The sequence below is a fragment of the Medicago truncatula genome, chromosome 7, assembly GCF_003473485.1.
Source record: "Medicago truncatula cultivar Jemalong A17 chromosome 7, MtrunA17r5.0-ANR, whole genome shotgun sequence".
Taxonomy (NCBI): Eukaryota; Viridiplantae; Streptophyta; class Magnoliopsida; order Fabales; family Fabaceae; genus Medicago; species Medicago truncatula.
Window position 1 is genome coordinate 28,816,594 of NC_053048.1, and position 23,045 is coordinate 28,839,638.

The 23,045-nt window shown below is 31.8% G+C and overlaps 2 protein-coding genes across 7 annotated transcripts; both read left to right on the forward strand.

Annotated features, from left to right (window-relative positions):
• Window positions 1-1,946: 1,946 nt before the first annotated feature.
• Window positions 1,947-7,328, forward strand: LOC25498485 (oxysterol-binding protein-related protein 3A). The gene is made up of 10 exons (XM_013593409.3): window positions 1,947-2,295; window positions 2,861-2,948; window positions 3,738-3,854; window positions 3,978-4,050; window positions 4,276-4,394; window positions 4,595-4,716; window positions 5,240-5,416; window positions 5,745-5,889; window positions 6,630-6,808; window positions 6,925-7,328. The coding sequence occupies exons 1-10, from the start codon at window positions 2,177-2,179 to the stop codon at window positions 7,166-7,168; spliced, it is 1,383 nt and encodes a 460-aa protein (XP_013448863.1). The 5' UTR covers window positions 1,947-2,176; the 3' UTR covers window positions 7,169-7,328.
• A 9,196-nt stretch (window positions 7,329-16,524) lies between these two features.
• LOC25498486 (telomere repeat-binding protein 5) lies at window positions 16,525-22,850 on the forward strand. 6 transcript variants are annotated; one of them, XM_039827747.1, is made up of 12 exons: window positions 16,525-16,837; window positions 17,361-17,444; window positions 17,654-17,815; window positions 18,066-18,346; window positions 18,601-18,983; window positions 19,333-19,500; window positions 19,614-19,676; window positions 20,072-20,151; window positions 20,645-20,880; window positions 21,150-21,467; window positions 21,557-21,620; window positions 22,300-22,850. In XM_039827747.1, exons 3-12 carry the CDS (start codon window positions 17,744-17,746, stop codon window positions 22,447-22,449), a joined length of 1,815 nt encoding a protein of 604 aa, XP_039683681.1. In that variant the 5' UTR covers window positions 16,525-16,837; window positions 17,361-17,444; window positions 17,654-17,743; the 3' UTR covers window positions 22,450-22,850. The 6 variants fall into 6 exon arrangements, with proteins under 6 accessions (XP_039683681.1, XP_039683682.1, XP_013448864.1 ...); XM_013593410.3 differs by having other exon boundaries at window positions 16,526-16,837; window positions 19,333-19,521; XM_039827746.1 differs by having other exon boundaries at window positions 16,526-16,781; window positions 19,333-19,521.
• Window positions 22,851-23,045: the final 195 nt, after the last annotated feature.

The window sequence follows — 23,045 nt, forward strand, 5'->3', positions numbered from 1 at the left end:
TTCTATCATTAATGATTCAGTTCCAACAACACCACTCACTCAAGGTGAGAATATGTTTATTTTTTATTGTTGATCTTATAATTTCCTCTATCTATATGTTTTGCAATGACAATCAACAAGAGTCAAGGACAATCACTCAAACAAGTGGTTGTGTATCGTCCTCAACCCGTATTCTCTCATGGTAAACTTTATGTCGCACTATCCAGAGTGACCTCCAGGAGTGGTTTGAATATTTTAATAACTGATGAGAATGACAAAAGCATGGATAGCACTTCGAATGTAGTTTACAAGAATATTTTCCGCAATCTACCAACCTAATGTCTTTTTTTATTGTAATTTTATCATAAAATTTTTATTTTGTACTGCAAACACTTTTTAATCTCAATATATTTGCATGTTTTGTTTTCAATTATTATGACCCGGGCGACAGCACGGGTGGATGGTCTAGTAAGACTAATGTTAAACAACACATATAAACGAGAAAACTCGTGTACCTAATGTAATGTGAGAAGACTCAATATCCAATCTAAAAATCGATTAATTTATGACATCAATTTTAACGTTCACTGGCAATGAGTAAATTAAAGCTAGAGTGAAATCTTATATATTCTTATCTTGTATAAAAATAATTCAAACATGAGATCTAAAGATAAACATGTGACACACACTTATTTTATGGTTAAAATTTAAAATCAATTAAATGTTATCAATCAATTGAATTCAAAACCTTTCAAACCAATGATGAATTGATGTGAAGAACCTAGTTTAATTACTGGATAAAAATTCTTAACCAAAATTCAAAATTAAAAGCACTTTTTTCCATAAGAACCGGAGGGTTAACCAAAAATAATCAAATACTCTATCCGTTCCAAATTGTATGATATTTTGAGCATTTCACACATATTAAGAAATGTAATTAATATTGTGTGGGAAAGAAATATTATGAATTGTTTTACAAAATTATCCTTAATAAATGATATGAGAAAAATAAATGAAGAATTGAAAGATAAGTAATAAATAGTTAATGATGTACTCCTCCATCCCAAATTATAAGCAAAAAAATTGATTTTCTTTGTATCAAATTATAAGAAAAAAAAACTAACTTTTATCATATTTAATTATGTTTTTTCAAAAAATCATCTTTTCAAAGGAGAAATTAAATGCAATTTGCATTCATTATGCTCTCTCTTTCATTTTGTCTATAACTAATAACCAATAAAAATTATTTTTACATAACTTATTCTAAGGATAACACAAAAAACTATACTACAAACTACAATATTTTAGTTTTCTTAATAAGTGTGAAAATATTTTTTTTGCTTATAATTTAAAACGGAGACAGGAACAAAAGAAGTAACATTAATATTTTATTGGTATTGTAAAACGATATAATCAAAGAATTTTTTTTTTCTTTTTAAAATGATACTCCCTCCGTCCCAAATTGTATGTCGCTTTAGGGAAAAAATTTTCTCCCAAATTATATGTCGCTTTACAATACCAATGGAACATTAATGTTACTTTTCCTATTGTAACCTTAGTTATTTATTACTCTCTCTTTTTTCAATTCTTTCATTTATCTTTTCCATATTATTTATTAAGGACAATTTTGTAAAATAACTCATAAAATCTCTTTTCCACACAATATTAATTGCATTTCTTAATACGTGTGAAATGCCTAAAACGTCATATAATTTGGAACGGAGGGAGTACAATTTAGGACGGATGGAGTTTTATAAGCAACCGGATCCAAGGTAGTGATATCCTCGTCATTCCAACACCATAACAGCAATACTTGTTCCTCCCAAAAGCCGCCAATTTGGATTGTCACCATTCACACGCTCTCCACTAAGCGCGTGTTCCACAACCCCCACCCCTTTTGATTTTTCTAACGTCTTTTGTTTCATCACAAATCAAAGACTTTTCAAACTCTAAAACCGCCAACGAAAAATCCCAACTTTTCTTCGCTGTTCTCTCTATAAATTATTAATTACATTATTCTATTATTCTTATTCCTAAAGTTATTCTTATTATTATTATTGTTCATTCATTATTTTATACAATATTAATCTCATATTTTAATACCCATTTGGATCGTTAACTTTAGATCCAAATTCATCAAAAAAATTCACTTTTTTCGATTGGGTTTCTATTTTCATAAGGTTTTTCACCGATTTCCATGGCACCAATGGATCCTAAACAAACTACTTCTTCTAGTAGTAGTGGTGGTGGTTTCTTTGCTTCTATTGCTTCAACTTTCTCCAATTTTGGCACTTCTGCGTCTAAATCCGTTAATGAGTATGTTTCTTATCACTCCATAATTTCAAATTTGTTCAATTTATCTGTTTTTGTTTTTTTGCAATTTTTATTTTTGTGGGTTGCTTTGAAATCATCGGTTTCCCCTTTTGCTAGATCATGGAAGTGATTATTGTTTTGGATGATCATCTTTCAATTTTTTTTTTTTTTTTTTTGTATATGTATCATGATGTATAATTTTTTTTATTGGTGTTATTAATCCTCCGGCTAGTTCTGGCCCAGCAGTAAGTAAAGTCTGATCAAGAATTGTTTCACCTAGAAATCAAGTTTGGATTCTTCAGAAGACTAGTCTTCGGGGGAGCTAATTAATACTTAAACCCAACTACTTAGTTTCTGATGTATAATTTTTACATGTGTTAGCTGTTTTAACACTTGATAGATGTGTGATAAGCTATTGTGTTTTGAAGTTTGTTTTGATGTTTAAGTGTTAGTGGATTTGTAGTTTGGAATTATTTGAGTTGTTTATTGGAGTTTTTGTTGGTTTGGTTTAGTTTAATGAGCTGATGAGATTTATGGTTTTTGATTATTTTGTGATGTTGATTTTTAGTACTCCTGAGGGATTGGAAGTTGTTAATCCAGAAGGAGGAACGGAAGATGCTGAAGAGGAAGCTAAGAAGGGACGATGGAAAGACGAGGTATAGCACTACTTGTCACCTATGAAACACTGACACTAACACAGACACGTTGACACTGGTATTAATATGAGAAAAGGAAATAATTGAATGTAACTACATGTGTGTGTCGAACACCTGACACACCTTCAATCTGAAATGTCGGTACGACGTAGCTTATCATAATCTTTGTGTTGTATTTATGGTACAGTCAAAATAATATAAAGTCATCAATCACAAGGCTTGTATTCATGAGTGTGTGTGTGTAAATTATGCTGATCAATAAGGAGTGAAAGAATGAATCTGTTAAGTTACACTGTGGTGATGAAAGCAATCTAGATTGTATCATAGAGGCAAAAAAAATTTGGTTTCTATTTATGTTGTTAGAGATGGGAATGTGCATATTGAAACATGGTGTTGTCTACTTTGTACTTCAATCAACCTATGAGCTCTTCTCTGCATGTTAACAATGTTCTCCATTGCGGATCGTAGAAAATATTAGTTTGTTCAAATTCAGCTACAATATAGCGCTATAATGCCACTGCACCTGCTATTTGACAAAACTTTGTACGAAACAGCGTATCGCGGAACACTAGTGGATTGTTCTAATTCCGCTACGCCATAGCGCCGCAATGACCACAAGCAATGGCAAGCGGATAATATGTCATGCAAACCAATGGTGGCATTGATTATCTGAACACATTTATTTATCTCATGGTGGTCTTGGGAGAAAAATAAATTTCTTCTTGTTTACATAATTACAACGCATTATTTCTGTAGTTTATCCCTCAAGTGCTCTTTTGTACATTACAGGAACGGGATAGTTACTGGAAAATGATGCAAAAGTATGTTGGCTCTGATATCACATCAATGGTGACACTTCCAGTTATCGTTTTTGAGCCAATGACGATGCTACAAAGAATGGCTGAGGTTTGTGATATATCACATGTGTACTTTGTTGCATTTCTTTCGTGCTATTATTACATTTGAACAAGTTATTTTAGCAAATGTTCTCTATGTTAGAAACTCATTGGATGTTATCTAATTTCACAGCTCATGGAGTACTCTTACCTATTAGATATGGCGGATGAGACTGATGATCCATACATGAGACTTGTATATGCCTGTAAGCATCATTTCACAGTCCCTCTCTCTTTCTCTCACTTGGAAAATAGTAGTTTGTTCAAGTTCCGCTACACTACAGTATTAAACAGAATTTGATAATACTCTTCACTAAATCACATATCACGGAAAATAGCTGTTCACCCAAATTCCACTATACTGTCTCACACATACACATACATTTGGGCATACATTGCATGGAATATGACCTTATAGATGATTTTTGCAGCATCATTCTTTATATCTGTATACTATGCCTATCAACGAACATGGAAACCATTCAATCCAATTCTTGGTGAGACTTATGAAATGGCTAACCACGGTGGCATGTCATTTATAGCAGAGCAGGTGTGTTTAATGTCTTGTTTATTTTCTTTCTTCAGTGATTTTAAAGAAAATGCCGATTTCACCAAGTTTACATGCCTCTCTTTGCATCTATTTTTTTACAATGCCTCTGGAATATGCATAGTTTTCACAGTTATTTTGTAATTCTCTTGTATTAAGTATTATTCTTACTTGTGTTCACTTATAAAAACAAATTGCTACAGGTCTGCCATCACCCTCCAATGAGTGCCGGGCATGCTGAAAATGAACATTTCATTTATGATATAACATCAAAACTGAAAACCAAATTTCTTGGCAACTCGGCTGATGTATATCCTGTTGGAAGGTACTCTCGTTGTTCCTTTCTAGTTGTCGTTTTAAGACTATTTATACATATCAAGAAAACCAATAGATTTTGTTACTTTTGATTGAGTTATTGTTTTTTTTTTTTCCTTTCGTATAATAATCTTAAATGTTTATCACTCCACATATTCCTCTCTCTGCAATAAGTTGTTGAAGGTATTGACAAAACAACAGTTAAAGAGGAACTGAGGGTGTAATACTTATTCTGTCTTTCATCTGTTATTTAAGTTTGGGGATTGTTAGTGGCTTCGCATGTTCACTCAAAAAAATTAATTGCCAATAAATCGTCGTCACACATTTATTGTCTTTTCTCCCTTTGCAACATGGATTTTAAACTGTGTATTATATGGTGAAGGAGGTTCCGTATGTCTTACTTCAATTTAAGTGGTAGTTTTTTTTTTTTTTTTTTTGTAATGTTCGATATCTACGCAAATTCATTTCTTCAGTAAGCATTTTTTAAGTTGTTGTATGTCTATATAAACGTGCTACTACTTATCTGGATGCAGGACACGTGTTACACTCAAAAGAGATGGTGTGACGCTTGATTTGGTGCCTCCACCTACAAAAATTAGCAACTTGATTTTTGGACGAACTTGGATTGATTCACCGGGGGATATGGTCCTGACAAATTTGACTACGGGGGACAAAGTCGTGCTTTATTTTCAACCATGTGGCTGGTTTGGGTATGACCACTTTCTCCTAAATTATCGCTTATTTCTACAGCATACATTCACTTCACCTGTAACCTACAGTATATGCTTAGTCCATACTGTAGCAGCCATTAACTTCTTATATATGCATTGCATTTCTTTTAGTTTACTTGTGGCTACGCAATTCAGTGTGCTTATGTAAGTTTTTTTTTGCTATAAATGATGTTATTGTTATATCCTTGATGTAATGTAATCATTTTGCATATTTGTCTGCCAATTTCAGTTACTTGCTCCATATGTGAACTTTTTGTTTCATACTTCTTTAGTAACTTAAAAGTTAAAAGGCATTTACATTTTGCAGAGCTGGTCGATATGAAGTGGATGGATATGTGTATAATTCCTCTGAAGAACCAAAGATTCTAATAACTGGAAAATGGAATGAAGCTTTGAGTTATCAAGTTTGTGACCCTGAAGGAGAACCACTTCCAGGCACTGAGCTCAAAGAGGTTAGTAGTTCAACTCTTTCTTCAATGTTATGGCCAGAGAGGTGATATGCTATCGCCTAATATAGCACACTCTTTTAGATTACGTTTTTACAATTCTTCATGAAATTGTAGTAGAAATTTGTGACTTCTCATTCAGCCTGATATGCTTTGGAAAAAAATTTTAGGTAAGTCACAATATCCGAAGTTTGTTTGCATTTTGCAAAGCATATGATGCTTTGGAATTAATTAGATTGGGATTATATGACAGGTTTAGTTCCCGTAGACAAATTGAATCCACTAATTCTTACTGAAGTCAACTTTAACTTGATACATTTGTTTGAATGCTTAGTTATGGAAATCAGAAAATATACTTTGGATTAACATCTTAATTAAGCGCTTATACGATACACGCTTATTATATAAGTATTTAAGTGTAAGCTGTTTCTGTAGTCAAAGAGAAATATATGGTCAAACCGTTTCATATGAACAATAGGCTGTTTTCATAAGTTACTTTAGAAAGCGTATCGGCATTAGCTGAATGCTAGTTGTATTTTATGTCAATTTAGCTCTCCCAGACACTGTCAGATGCCTGTGTTAGTAGATAAGCCCAAATAATTTGTTCATAAGTTAATCCAACACTGACACAGTGTCTTCGGGAAGCTTTTGAAGTAGTATATTTTAATACATTTCTTCACTCAAGTCTTAGCTCTTCATTCTTTTTTCGTTCTTAATTATTTTTAATAAGGTGTTCCAATCTGCAGGTTTGGAGAGTTGCTGAAACTCCTAAAAAGGACAAATTCCAATACACCTATTTTGCGCACAAGCTTAACAGCTTTGATACTGCTCCCAAGAAGTTGTTGCCATCAGACTCTCGTCTTCGTCCTGATAGAATGGCCCTTGAGAAGGGCGACCTATCCGTGTCCGGCAACGAGAAGAGCAGGTAACTAGCTAACTAACTAACTACTATTCACCCTCTCTACAAACCAAAGATAACAAAAGGGGGTTCAAAGTGTTGATTGTTCTCTTACATTATGTGCACTTAAACTTATTTTTCAGTTTGGAGGAGAGGCAAAGAGCTGAGAAAAGAAACCGAGAGGCCAAGAACCAGAAGTTCACTCCTAGATGGTTTGATCTGACAGAGGAAGTAACTCCAACACCTTGGGGTGAATTGGAAGTTTATCAATACAACGGTAAATATACAGAACACCGCGCTGCTGTAGATAGTTCTGATTGCATTGAAGAGCCTGAAAGTAGACCAGAATTCAATCCTTGGCAATTTGATAATTTGGAAGCTGAATAGGCATTATTGTGGAATTCTTCCTATTTTTTTAACTGCCATTTTGTTATTATAAGTTTGTAATTTATCTCTTATTTGAATGCTTGATATTTGATCTTGTTTCTTGGGGCTGTGTTATGTTGTTGTAGCATTTGATCAATTAATATTAGCTTTGTTAGTTCAATCCATTTTGCCACACACACACACACATGATGTTTCTAAAGATGCTTGATATTATGGATCAAATGTCAATGTGATACGATGTTTCTAAAGATCACACTATGCCCTGCCTGCTTGTCTACGTAAATTGCTCTCCAGCCTGAGTTATTTATAGATATAAGAAAATTATTTAAAAATAATTTTGTATTAACAGTCTAATGGTAAACCCGACCACCAATTATTTTCGACAATGTCAGCTTTATCATTTTTTAAATATAAATTAATTCATAAAAAATATTAATAAATTATTCTTATTTAGAAATATCAATAACAAAAGTCATTATATTTTTCATAAACATAACATATTATTTGTTTAAAATATTTATCATAATTAAAGTTAAAGTATTTGATCCATAATATTGGTTGAATACATTAACTTTTGTTGATTTATTTGTCTATTATAACTAGAACTGGTATTTACTATTGAGACAGTTGTATTAGCGACACTTGTTCTCTAATCTTGGTAAGCACTTGAGGGCACTTCATAAGGAATTAAAAATGCTAAGAAAACAAAATGCTATCTCGTCTATCTAAAAAATATATATATTATATGTGATAAATATGTCAATATTTTTTTGAAAGGATTCAATATTTGTAACACTTAATCACAGCATGAAATAATTGTATTAGAAACTAGGTATAAAGTACCCATATATGATAATACATTGTAAATTTTTTAATTTTGTTATTGCTCCATCATATATATATATATATATATATATATATATATATATATATATATATATATATATATATTCATCAAAAAATAACAATAACATAAACAATAAAAGTGTTCACACAACAAGAAAAAAGTTAGCAGAAGGAAAATGAGCACTGATTAGCAAGGCACGATTTAAGGAAGTATTCACTAATTATAATTTATCAATATGATCAAAATTGAAACATAATATCAACTAACTAATAGTTTTCCCTAAAATAACTAATTAATAGTTGGTTACAATCTAATTAATAGTTATACAACATTAGGCATGCTTGTAACTTTTTGAGTCTGTATAGTCTTCATTTCTTTCATCGCTTTCCTCTTCTAATGAACAATCCGGTATGTATCTACTGGAGGACCATTTTGCTCATGAAAAAACATACCAAACAGACTTCTTTTATATTACACCATTTACCATCCTCTCTTCTCTTCCTTTCTCTTTTATTCTCTAATGTCCAGACGAGAATGGTCAGAAACCCGGACCCAATGGCTTGTCGGAAACCCAACTCGATTCTCCAATATCTCCTTCCTTCTCCAGTTGATTGATTTAGAGTCTCAAAATTGGGGACTGGGAATTAGTTTACAATTGCAGATGCTTAAGTTTGGTCCCTTTTTTAACTGGTTATGTTTGTCGTTTTTCTTTTGTTCACCTTGTATTTTCATAGTTTTTGTAATTGGGACAAAGTTGGCTTGTTTTCTTTAGTTTATGGTTCTGGATATAGATGAGTACTTTGAAACTTCATGCTTAATATATATGTATCAGATTATTTATTTTGATATTTCAAAAATTATTATCTTTTATGCTAAAAAAAAATATTGTGAGAGCCAAGTAAGGACAGTATAACATGTTTACCGATGGTGGATTAACTCACTTTGTTAAGTGGCCGATCTGCAAGAAAATACACATAATCAATCAATTATTACTGCTTTTGATTAATTTGATTCCTCTTCTGATATAATACTAAGTTCCCACAACACATAATATTAGAGCTCCAATACAAGGACTAATCAGAGACATAAAGTTGAAACAAACAATAAAAGGTTCAAAAAAGAAATTTGAAAAAACAAACCCTTTTATATATAGCTACCTGCAGTACGGTATGTATATACAGGAGGTTTAAAACAGAAATCTAAAAACTGTGCATCCGGTAGATACACTTCGGAGGCACCAATTTTTAAATACCAAAGTTAATTTTGTATTTTTAGGGGGCCTAAAGAGATACTGGAGGGGCCTAAAAAGCAATCTTCTTAATGCTTGCTGTGATTTGTCGCAGGGCTGTTGGTACATGAATCTTGTCCGTGTTAGCGGTCAATTCCGATACCATCCCTCAAAAAGATAGGCTAATGTTTGTCTCTGAATAATTGGTTAGTTCAATTCATATTGTTGAGTAGATGTGTCAAATAAGACGGTTTCCTCTCCGGCAGCAAGCTTCAGCTCGAATTCCCAACCTACCGTCGTCGTCATCCTCAAGGTTGTTGTCGTTCTTCAAAGTCTGATAAGGGACGCATTGTGGTGTTGATCCGGATGTTTCTGGATGGTGGTTGCGATTATGGGCTATCGCTTCCAATATCCTCCCCGCGCCGGAAGGAGAGTCTTATTTGGTATGTACTTTGGGCTCAAAAGATCATTTATCTTGTTGTGCTTTGCAGGGAGAGGATGGTACGTAGATCTGTTCCGTGTTACGGTTGGTCCATTCACCGCAGTCTAGACCTCTACTTAAGAGGATGTTATAATCCACTTGTGTTGTTTTTAATTTTCATATTACCAGTTTCGGTAGATCTCCATTTTGTGGATAAACTGGTTAGGTTTATGTCCCCAGTTTTTTCTTTTTTGTATTTTTTCCTTTTTTTTAATAATATATTTATGAGCATCTGACACATTAGAGTTGGGTACCGATTTAGTTGGGAGCCGCTCTTTTTATGTCATTTGCTCTGGCCTTATAAAAAAAAAAAAAAATTTTAGTTGATTTTATAATTTTTTTCTTCCTATAAAGCATTTGATAAGTAAATATTCTAATTCTTAAACATCACTTAAAAAAGAGAATTTAATAATAATCAGAGGGCATATAAATTTCTAAGACTTATAAGTATTGATTTTATCAAACATTATAGATTGTTTTTGTTTAATATATAACTTAGACAAGTTTATTTTTTTTTAATAAAGGGTTAAATATTTTTTTGGTCCTTATAAAATAAGGATCTTTCAAGTTTAATCCTTACTTAATTTTAATAGATTTTTTAGTCCTTACAAAAAAGAATTACTTCTAATTTTAATCCTTATTACAACAAAGTTTGTTTAATTATCCTTAAACTCTTAAATTTTTGAACGATTTTTTTGAGACAAGTTTAGAACACTACGAAAGGTACATTTACTAAAATTTAGAATTTTTTAACATGAAACGAATTAAATATGAATTTTTTAAAACGACAAAAGTTAAAGATAAAATTAACAAAATCTGGACGTAGAAATCAAATTTTGCGACATTTTTTTGCATAGGAACTTTTAGTAACGTTCTTAACATGTCTGTAAAAAACTGTTCAAAAACTCAATAGTTTAAGTATAAATTAAACAAATTTAAATTGAGGAGAGACTAATACTGAGTGCAGAATTTTTTTTTTAGGGATTAAAAGAACTATTAAAATTAAGTAAGGATTAAACTTGAAAGACCTCTATTTTATAGGGACAAAAACATATTTAACCCTTTAATAAATTGACACAAAATCAAGGCATCACCATCAGAGACATCAACTTATACTCTAATGGCATAAAATGTATATATATTTCTTAAAAAAAAAACCACAATATAATGTCATTTTATTATGTTAGTTTACAAAATAACTACGTAATAATGAAACATTAATCAAATTATTTTAGCGGGCATAGTTTTCTTTCTTGAAAGGATACATAGTTAATGTAATAAGGGTTAAAATATACAATCACTTTGTGTTTATAACATATATAATATTTATTTACATATGACGTACATGACTCTAAGAGTCTTAATAATACATGAAGAATAAAGCTGCTATTGGTGGTTGGTGCATGTCATTAGTGGGGTGTTTTTTGTGATTAATATGTATGATTCTAAATGTCATATTTAATACGTGAGGATGAAGGAGAATCAATAATGTATGATTTATTTAATATTCAAAATTTATTTATTTTTAATGTAAACTTAATTATTTTTGAATTTGTGTTCTTTAACTAAAAATAAATGATATACATCCATTCAAATTGATAAAGTACATCGATGCAATGTAAATTCTTTAAAAACAAAAAAGATGAATCTAAGAACAATCTCACAACAACCATGTTAATAGCATAAAACGGCAAAGTAAAAAAACCTGCACATATGACTATATTCAAGTCTCTGGAATACTCATGTCTTCGGATCTGCAACGTTGAAGATGTCAAAGTCATTGACTGGATCTGATCTGACAATCTAAATCGAACAAATGCCTGAACGAAATAAGAAAGAAAAACAACGTCACACAAAAATGACAGACAAAACAATTAAACAACGCCACATTGATGTTTTTCTTTGAATTGTATTTTTATTAATTCATATAACAATTAAATTTCTAAATTAAAATTAAAATTCTCAATTCTACTATAGTTTTAAAATTAAATTATTGATATGGAGTATCTAAATTCGATCTCTAATTTTAATATGTGATAAGTTTTACTTACCTCATGACTGAATTTCAGATTATTAGATTCTATTTCTCTTAAGAATTAAATTGATAAGAGTGAATCTTAAATTTCTATCTAAATAAAATTTTAAAATAAGGTTAAATAAGTTTTTTCGTCCTTACGCATATTGAGTTTTTTGGTTATAGTTCCTAGAAAAAAATGATATGTTTGGATCCTCCAAAAAATTTCGTTTACACTTTTGGTCCTTCTTATTGTTTCAATCTTATCATGCTTACTTACCTTTTGACCAAACTTTAAATTATCAGACTACCTTACGTGAAAATTGGAATTTTAACACAATAAATTTTTAACTAACAAAAGTTTATGTGACACTATCACGTGCACATTTTAATTGATATTAGAGTTTCACATCAACATATACAATGTTTTATTGCAATTTTTTAATATTTAATTTATTTGCATTCCTTTCTTTCTCTACATTGAACACCTTCTCTTATTCCTTCTAAATATGAAGAAAACTAATAATCTTCTTTCTAATTTCCATCAAGAACAAGACCACAACTCTCACCCATCAAACCTTGAAAATTGAAATTTCCCGCCAAATAAAAAATTCATAAACCATAAAACGCAAAGAGATACACTAACAACAAAGAAAAATGAAGCAGTTCCGTGAGCATAGCTCAGTTGGTAGGATAATGCATTAGTCGGCAAAGTAACGAAGAATAAACTAAGAAGGTTTAGTAAAGAAAATCAAACCATTTTTTTCTTTATATGTAAATGTTCTAGAGCATTCCTTCTTTTACTTGTGTTAGAAAAATCGGGACATGTGTGTTGTAGTTCTTGGTGATGGTGTTTTAATGCACCTACTTTTTTGTTTTATTGGTTCATGAAGTTGAGGATAAACTAAGAATGATGAGGGTGATGTTGTCAAGTATAATGATAACTTTTTTGGGTTGTGGTTAAAAAATGATGAGCTTAGATTTGGAACCTTTTTTTGGATTGAATTTGAAGATAAATTGGGGGCGACGAGAATGATGATGAAGTTTATATAGTATGAAGAAGTTAAATTAGCTCATTTAAATTGGTAGTGGAGGAAATTGAACTTGAGACTTTGAGGAGAAGCACACTTCAGGTCCTAAGCCAATATCACCAAATCAACCCAAATGAGTTGATGATCTCGAATCTTGAGTTTTCACCTTCATGAGGTTGACGATAGTGATGATGATGACGAAGATGATCTAGAGCATGATTATGATGTATGAGGTGGGTGATCCTCGAACTAGTAGATGAAGATGAAGCTAATCTATATAAATCCGGACCATGGTGGCAAAAAAACATAACAAAAAAATAAATGTTTGTTAACATTATGTTGAAATTATTTCGAATCATTTCTTTTCTCTAGTGCTTGAGAGTAAATGAGAAAGTATTAATTTATAAGCTATCATTGATCGATACATTTGATATAAGTATGCAATTTATGTTAAGTATTCAAAAGTATCCTAAAAGGGATTCGCCAGTTTACATATTTACATATAATTTTCATAAATTGGTGGGGGCGAATCCAACCTAAAACTCAGTGCATCCACACACGCTTTGAAATTTGTTTATGAAACTTTCATCATTTTCACCTTCTTATTGTTCACATTATTGAAACAGTCCAATAACACAAGATCTAACAATCTTCAAGTTCGATTTATGTTTGTGATAACTCCGCGATAATTATTTCCACCATAATAACACCCTTTATATGTTGACTATGAATTGCTCATGAGCACTCTAGAAAGATTACGTAAGTCTTTAATAAAAGGTGGCCTTCACATTCACACTCAGGTAGATATTTACATCAAGTGTCTCTCTATAACACCATGCATCTATTAAGAGCTCAAAGTTCATCCTCATATTAAACACTACCATACGTCATAGGGGCGAAATATGTAGTGGATATCCACCATATTTCTCTTCACTCAAGACTTTAAATCCACTCCATCGATGTATCTTGCACAACTTTCATGAGTAATTCCTTTTGCAAAATGATCTATATGAGGATCATTTATCTTTCAAATAGGATATCACCATATTTTTTTTCAAATAGGATATCACTATATTTACCTTTCAAATAGGATATCACCACTTAACATATCATTATACCACATGCAATGTCATTTCTAACCTAATTTATAAATACATAACACAATCAATTATCTTCTCACACTCAAATTGAGAAACTATCTTCTGAAACTCCACTTACCATATATGAGCTTTAGCTTACTACCTAAGAAAAATTTACTCATTTCAAACCGTGTTTATCGTAAATGTTAGAATTGTTTTTACTTTTACTATAATGACCTTGTTAATTTAATATTTCAATTCATATGTTTCTCTCTGCAATAAATATCTAAGGATAATATTGGTAAAACATCATTTAATGTTGCATTGAACTTTGAAAGTGACAGTTAATTAGAGGAACAAATTTTTTCTCTAAAAGTGACGGTTAAAAAGGAACGGAGGGAGTATATATATATATATAGACACACAAATAAATAAAGGCCACAAAACAAATGAATTATACAACTTTGTCATGAAACAAAGATGGTAGACGCGATGCTTTATGATGCTTACAATATGAGTTCAACACTTCCTCACACAGCTTTACAATGTACACTATTTTTCTGTCAGCGCTGTACTTACATGCATTTACAACACTTCCACTTATATAATGCAATAATTTATTTTTCTTTTTTAATTGTAATGTTTTTTTTTATAAAACCTATGAATTTATATTAATTACTCATTAAAAAAGCCTTATATTATAGCCCACTTTAAGCCTCAAAATATGTTGGGTCGACACTGAAAAATATCATAGCTATTAGTTGCGCATTAGTTAAGAAAATATTGTTAGCTAAATCTTGCTAGAGACTAACCACATATTTTACAGAGCTAATCCCATATTTTGTTATAGTGGCTTTCAAGGATGGTAGTTCGAAAAGCTATTAAGAGCACGAAACAATTTTTTTTTACAACATCAATTGAATTTTATAATATATATAAGGCTTTTAATTTTGTTATTATTCTCTTTGAAAAGTCTCCACCAAGCTATTAAAAGTGTTAAAAAAGGAAACAATAAAAGCACGTTTCAAGATCAAAAATACCTAAAAAGTTGAGGAGAAAAAAGAGGAATTAACCAAATTGTATGCAAAGAAAGTGGAGCATCAATAATTTTATAATAACAAGCCATAATTTAAGGAAATGTTATTTGATGCTAAATTAGAAGAGATCAATTTAATTAAAACCGAATAAGAAAATATTCCCTTTGATTCTCTAGTGACAAAGTAATAGTTTGTTACTAACTAAAACTAACTAATCATAATCTTCTTTCCTTCACTCACTTTCCTCTAATCATGTATAACCACACAATTTTTTTTGACCAAAATTTCTATTTCTTACTTGGGTCTTATAGGTCCTTTTCTTTCTATTGACAAAATGTGATTTTAAAAAATATATGCAGGACATTTTAATATTTAATAAAAAAATATTGTTATCACATTTTTAGATTAATATTAACTTTTTCTTAATTAAAAATTTCAACACTTTAAAAGTAGAGAATTGTGACTTAACCCATATATATATATAAAAATAGGAAATGAATTACAATTGTAATATTTTTTGGGGCTTTTTCCTGAAAATTACTTTGTAGAACTAATACATTAATCAAAATGTCATAGAAAACACAAATGTAACCACAATTTCTATTTATTTTGGCTTATAAACGAAGTGGCAAGCATCACATAAAACTTTGAGATACAACTGCAAGATAATAGGCTCGAATTCGAATGAATACGTCCAAACTAATAACATTGACATTATTAGTTGAGTTAAGATTTATGAACATTTTATTTTATGTATTAAAACAAAGCTTATACTCAGGGGTGGCCTTGAGTTTGGGCTGAGGGGACGATACCCATATGTATGTATGCATGCATGCATGCATGTGTGTGTGTGTATATATATATATATATATTAAAGGAGAATTTATATTATTTAAATTATGTAAAATACTTGCTAACAAAGTTAAAGGGGCGTTACAAAGTAAAAATTAATAAATGCATGTGATTAAATAAAATAATGAATAAAATCAATTAGTTACATCGACAATTGGGGCACTAAAAATCCAACTCTTAAATTATTCATACTTCATATTATTATTCTAATTTTAGTTCCCCAATTATGGATGTAATTAATTGATTTTATTCAATATTTTAGAGTTGTTTATGAATATAAAGATTGAATTATGATCCATATGTGTTATTGTGTAAACTATGCTCTCTTTAGTTACTAAATTCTCAAGTTTGAGTGTTAACTTTGGAGCATGGATCCTATATTAGAACCACTTGATTCACATTTTAAAGACTCATACTCATGTTCTTTTTGCACAATGTCAACTGAAAATGTACAATAATCTTCCGATTCAATTTTTTCCCTTTTATATATTTTGTTAAATTTTTTTATTGGGGCACCGTCCCATTTTCTGGTTACAATATTATATATACAAAGTTTTCACATGCACTTTATGATGACAAATCTTCGTTGGAGAACAATCTCTTACCACCTAGACCAATATAGTGCAGCACAAGTATATATATAATTTCTTAACCATTTGGTTTTGGGTTCAAAATAGAAGAAGTTAAGGGACTAGTTAGCAAATTTGGACAAGATGTGGCTAGAGTTAAGAATTATCATTTGTGTGATGTTTATGTGAATGAGATAAGATGATGAAAAAACCCCCCAAAATGAGTGGAGAGTGTGCCACATGTTAAACAAAGAAGTGACATAAAGCAAGGAGTGATGAGTGGATCATCACAAACTAAGGAACCGGTCAAATGTTTCTAGTTTTTGTAACTAAACCTTACTATACTCGGTACAAAGACATGTTAGACCCTTCCTAGGATATATGTTTTATGGTCAAACGTTTGGAAAAAACAGTTAGTTAGTTGGTTTTGTGAGAGGTTTAAGAATAACACAAAGGTGTGGTGGTTTTTCACAAGGTTTTTCTTGTTTCTTCTTCATTCAGACATTCATACAACATAGTACTATTCACTAGGTTTGAAAATTCTTCATTGCTTTTCTTTTCTTCAACAACAATTCTTCTTCTTTTTTCCACTTGGAAAAGGGTATCCTAAAAAGTGTTTTTTTCTGTGTAAAATGTTTCTATTTTATGAGTATATCAATATGCATTGCACAATGTAAATCTCCTTCAAATTTTTTCTAGGATCATATTCAAGTTCCTTTCCTAGTGCTTGATTAATTTTCCTACTTTTATTGTTTTATTTTTTTTTTAAATAAAGAAAATGTTTGATCTGTGTGTGTTTTTGTGGTAAAAAATTTATGTATTCATCAAAGATCCATTTGAACAATGTTTATTATTTCTTATTAAGTGGTTTTTTCCAGTGATTTTTGTTTTTTGAATATTGTTGTTATAATCTTTAATTGATTTAATATGACTGTGTATGGATAATGATGATCTTTATGTAACAATTGTGGATTTTGTTTGTTTGTGAAAATCAACTAACAATACTTTATTTATTTATTTGATTTTATTTTTGTCACTTTTGAAAATATTGAAGGGTATGTATCTGCTTCAGATTCAAACAGGATAACAGTGTCTTCAACATGGGGTGAATAGTTGTTCTTCTAATGTCCATTTACATGTAAGTTTTCAATATTTTTTTTTTCTTCATTTTCTCTATGCTACATTGTCTTAACTGTCGATACATATCGGGCACGGTAAGAAACTTGTTGTTTTGTGTTAAGCCCCTTAACACATTTTACATAGGATTTAATTGATATATACTGTCATGTAATTTTTTTTTATACTTATTGGTTATTGACTAATATTTGAATTTGATTATGCTGACAGGTTCTGATCTGGGGGGGTGTCATCGAAACTCGAGGAAGCTCGCTTTATGTTTTCTAATGACTTTTTCTTGTAGGGATGATTTTCTGAGATATGATTATGCAGAAGAGGTTGGATTACAGTTTTAATGGCTATCAAGTTCCTAGAGCTTCAAGATCTCCTAGGGTAAGCAAATTATTATCGTCTTCTACATTCCCTACTGACTTGTATTACGATATGAAGCACTGACATAGGTGCACCTGATACAACACTGACAGATCGACATCTGTAATAGTTTGAGAAAATGGAAGTAATTTAATGTTATCATACGTGTCGGTGTCAGACACCAGACATACCTTCAATCAGAAATGTCGGTACTACATATGTAGTATGAATCAAGTTTCGATATTCTTATAATTCCAATATACATGTTTAGGGGAGGGGTACAGTCAGGAAGAGACCTGACAGCAATCGGATACAAGCATTTGATATTTTGGCTAGTGTAGCGGGCAACCTTTTGCAGAAGAATCAGAGTTCCATTCCCGATAATGCTGCTTCTGCGAAAGATCCTCTCGCTGTTTTTGGTATTAACATAAAGGAAAATAAACAAGAGAATCAAGTAGGATCGTTTAAGGAGGAGCAATTTGAGAATGGAACTTGCAGTGAAGTTGTCTCTGGATGTGTCCCTAGTTTGCAAGGGAAACATGAAAATCAAAGGTAAATGTTGAAGAGTTGAATGGAGATGCATTGTAGTTTTACACTGTCATCCAATGAGAATTCATTATAATGCTACAAAAGTCTATTTTGTAACTCTGCACTGCAGAATGATGAATTTTCATTGGACGTCGGTGTAAAATTAGTTTACACTAAAAATGCATAATGTCTCATTTTCTCAATGTTGAATGGCTATTATTTTGGGTTTGAAACTTGTCGTCATTTAACAATGTTGTGTTCTATGAAACTCTCTTCAGAGTCGCAGGTGATTCATCGTTTCATGACAATCATCTTGAAGGGCAAGGACAGAATGTCATTGAGAGGGAAGATGAACGTGTGAAATTGAGAAGTACAAACGAGAAAACTATTCGCATCAAAAACCGATCTGATGGATTAATAGAACCAAGCCAAAGAGCATCAAGAGATTGCAGTGCGGAAAATCATGTGGAGAAACCTTCATTGGAGGGCCATTTCCGCAGGAATCTTGATTCTTTACCGAATGGTTCCGGTACTAGGAAATTACTTAATAGAGATGATGACGAAAACTTTGTTCGGTCCACTGAACTGAACTCAAAGAATAAGATACCTGACCCACCGACAGATACAATAAAGGTTAAGGATGCAAGTCCTTTCGTGAATGGTATTTAGCTTTACTTGCAGTCGATTTTTTATTTTGTTTTGAGTCTCACAATTTGTTTGCTCTGTTCCGAATTGTGATTCAAGCCAGTGTTGTCAAATAGCAGCTATAGCGTCGCAAAATTGAACAAATTGTTATTGTTCTGTCCAATGTTATTTAGTACAAAGTGTTGTCAAGTAGCGACTATAGCATTGTAGCGGAATTTGAACAAACCTCTACTTTCTGTTATCGGCAATTGATAACACTAATTCAATCAAATAAATCTTCAATGATGCATGGATTCTATATTTTGTCAATCAATTTCATCATTCTTTATGATTATTGATAGTTCCATTAATTGTTTTTGTCACAGATGAGAACAATAGTGGGGACAATTCTGTGCTTGAAAATTCAGAAATGATGTATCCATTTAAGAAAAGAAAGTTTTTCTATCAAACCTCATCGTCTACGTCTGATAGTTGGTCTCACTGTCAAGGCACAGTTGATTCTTCTTGTACAAGGGTTAATGGCACGAACCATGGTACAGGCGGAACAATGCATGGTTGCCTTCTTTCTCTCTTTTTTATTTGCAATCTGTTTGCTTTTAGGCTTGTTTTTCCGTTTTGGCTCAACGATCCAAACTATCATTTGCAGTAATTGAAGAATCGTCTTCTATAGCTGATGAAGAAGTTCATCCTGAGTCCAAGGGTTGTAACGGTAGGAAAGTCCGTGAAATGATTGACCATATTTGATCATTTAATCCAAAGGCTTGTTTGGATTGACTTACTAGAACTTATTTACTGACATAAACACGTGTGAGACTGTTTGGGAGAGCTTATGAAAACAACTTATGGCATGTTTATAAACTGTTTTTAACTTATTTCCATAAGCTCTCCATTCTTCAAAATAGTTTATAAAACTATTTATAGCTTATTGAAAAGAATTTGACTTTATACTTTTATCTTTTGTTATAGAAATAGCTTATCCATAAGCACTTAAATGATAAGTGTTTATGTTATAAGCGCTTAATTAAGTTGTTTATCCAAACTGGGCCTTAGTCTAACATACTTGTTATATAAGGCTCTGACATGGTTTTAATCTGTACTTTGCAGTGAAGCTTAGCATAAAATCCTTTAAAGTCCCAGAGCTTTTTATTGATATCCCTGAAACTGCAACTATTGGTTCGCTGAAGGTATGTAATTAAACTTCGTCTAAAAGAGACAGTGGAACAATTTTATGCACAATTTCATGAGTAATGTAGTTGAACAGATCATGCTCTTACTAAATTCATGGAGGCTAGTACAATACTGAATCATGTGGACAATTTTATGACAATCCGAGCCTTGAACCTAGCATCTTTAGGGCCTGTTTGGATCGGCTTATTCAAGTATACCTGCTAGTGTAAGTGCTTGTGAGACTGTTTGGTAAAGCTTATGGAAATAGCTTAAGATATGTCCATAAGGCGTTTTCACTTGATTTCCATAAAATCTCCAAGATAGCCTATATATAAGTACTTATATGATGAAACGTCTATGTTATAAGCGTTTAATTAAGTTGTTTATCCAAAGTAAATATATTTCAAATGTATAAAGTACAAGTATAGTAACTAAAATAAGCAATCCATTGTATAATTTTCGCACTCTCACAATGTCTATTGGCTAGATTTATTTTGTTATTATTTGCAGAGGACAGTAATGGAAGCCGTGACAACTATACTTGGAGACGAACTGCACGTAGGCATCCTTCTTCAAGGGAAGAAGATTAGAGATGACAGTAAAACTTTGATCCAGACCGGGATATCTCAAGATGACAAACGTCATAGGTTAGGGTTCATGTTGGAGCCGAGACATAATCGAATTTCATCTTCATACAATGAAGACCCTTGTTTCCTAACCACTGGTTCACAACCAAAACTTTCTAGGTAACCATTATGTATGGATTTCCGTCAGGAACGTTTATTTGAGTCCAAACGACGCCTTAGAGAAAATCTATAGATACTTTAGGTACAAACATATATTTGGAGTTTCTTAACTATATAGCATTTTATTTTTATCTTACATATATATCCTTCATTTTGCACATTTCTAGTCGATGTGAGAGAGACTAATAACTCACACTTGAATTCCAACGTTGTGCCAGTATCAGGCAATTCTAACAGCAATAACTAATATACTCATTTTCAATAAACAGGCAATCAACATCTTTAATGTTACAACAAGGAACATATAATGTATCTCGGGAACGTTCTACGGTCAAAATTGAAAATTGCGCCGAAGGTGATCTCAACATGGTCTCCTCTCTAGGAGAAGCTTCAGCTAACAACAATAACATGTCAAAGTGTCGAGCTCTAGTCACAGTTCCTGCCATTAACATGGATGCATTAGCTGTGGTTCCATACCGGCGTAAATCAGGGAATTCCTACTTTGGACAGCGCCGAATCAGGAGGCCATTTTCGGTTCTAGAAGTAGAAGCATTGGTTCAGGCAGTTGAAAAACTAGGAACTGGAAGGTTTGTTTGGTGTTTTATTTAATCTTTTGCTTTGGTTAATCAGTAGTTCTATAAACTGTATGGTGTTATATATTACTTGTGTGTTGCAGGTGGCGTGATGTCAAACAACGTGCTTTTGACCATGCAAAGCATCGAACTTATGTCGATTTGAAGGTAAGTGATGTGAAATCTCACTAATTGTTAACCTTTTGCCTTTCTAACTACTTGAGTAAAGGTTCTTTTGTGCCAAATAGTAGAAGAGTTAGCTTAAAACATTGGCTAGTAGGTACTTTCATTGATAAATTATCTTCCTTGTGCTTTCAAGATTGCTAGTTATTTCTTGCAGATTTTTTTTTTTTTTTTGCTTCTGTAGTAGAAAATTTCTTGAAGTACTAGAATGCGAATACACATATGCGGGTGCACATATCGAGGACATGTGTGTGCCCACACGGATACAGTACAAATTCCGTATAGTCTGAGAAACATGTATTTAATGCAATCATGCGATCTAGGCTGTGTGCTTAAGGTTGGATGGCTCATATCATAGCTCTGGTAAATAAGGTCCAAAATACAAAGAGGAACCATGAGCTACTCGATCTTGATCTAATGGTCCAATCGGCAGTTGCATGAGCGCAGAAATGTCAAATATGTACCAATAGCCATAGAGAAAGGATTTGCATGTAACACCCAAGTCTTATTAGGGCACTTCTTAAAATTTTATTAATTTTTTTAAATGGTTCCCTAATAAGACTAGGGTGATACACTGCACGCACTCACACAGAGATGCGTGCAGTTGATAAGTATGAACTCTTTGCATTGTAGTAACTGTTACGTGATTTTCGAAATGCTGCAGGATAAGTGGAAGACCTTGGTTCACACAGCAAGAATTTCTCCTCAGCAAAGGAGAGGAGAACCTGTTCCTCAAGAGCTTCTCGACAGAGTCTTATCTGCTCATGCCTATTGGTCTCAACAACAATGCAAGCATCAATTTAAATCAATGTGAACCTTCTTACATATTGAAGAAAGAAGAAGAAGAAGAACAAGTTACACTGCTGCAGAAGTATACAGTCTTCAAAAAGATTTAGTGTAGTTATGCTAAAAGTTGATAGTATATATTAATCTCAATATATTTACTCAAATATATATTATGATCCATAATTTATATTCCCTAAACCAGGTAAAGGTTTGGGTGATTTGTACATGATTATAATTTGACCATATGGTTACATTTACCATACCTAATGGTCAAATATTGGTAAGTATGCTATCAAAAGCAAACTAGAATAATGAAATGTGTATAGAAGTTGACAACACATGAGTTTGTTACTAGTGACTTGTAATCTTGAATATTACACATAAAGAATGACCTATGAAGAGGTACAATTGAATATTTTCCCTTGCAAATTAATGTGATGATTTATCAATTAGAGTATGTTCTCTATTTATTTTTTTCATTTGGTCATATAATGTGAATAAGAGAAGAGTTACACGAAAAGAGTAAATAAAAAATATTCAATTGTAAAAAATAAATAGAGAACATACTCTAATTGAAATTATATGAGAACATACAAAAATATTCAATAAAAATTAAGGCAATTT

Excerpts from the sequence above, each read along its gene's own strand:
- LOC25498486 (XM_013593410.3), top strand. The coding sequence starts at position 17,744 with ATGATTATGCAGAAGAGGTTGGATTACAGTTTTAATGGCTATCAAGTT. Across the intron at positions 17,816-18,065 it reads GAGCTTCAAGATCTCCTAGG|GGGAGGGGTACAGTCAGGAA; the intron begins GTAAGCAAATTA and ends ATACATGTTTAG. Across the intron at positions 18,347-18,600 it reads GGGAAACATGAAAATCAAAG|AGTCGCAGGTGATTCATCGT; the intron begins GTAAATGTTGAA and ends AACTCTCTTCAG.
- LOC25498485 (XM_013593409.3), top strand. The coding sequence starts at position 2,177 with ATGGCACCAATGGATCCTAAACAAACTACTTCTTCTAGTAGTAGTGGT. Across the intron at positions 2,949-3,737 it reads AGGGACGATGGAAAGACGAG|GAACGGGATAGTTACTGGAA; the intron begins GTATAGCACTAC and ends TGTACATTACAG. Across the intron at positions 5,890-6,629 it reads CAGGCACTGAGCTCAAAGAG|GTTTGGAGAGTTGCTGAAAC; the intron begins GTTAGTAGTTCA and ends TCCAATCTGCAG.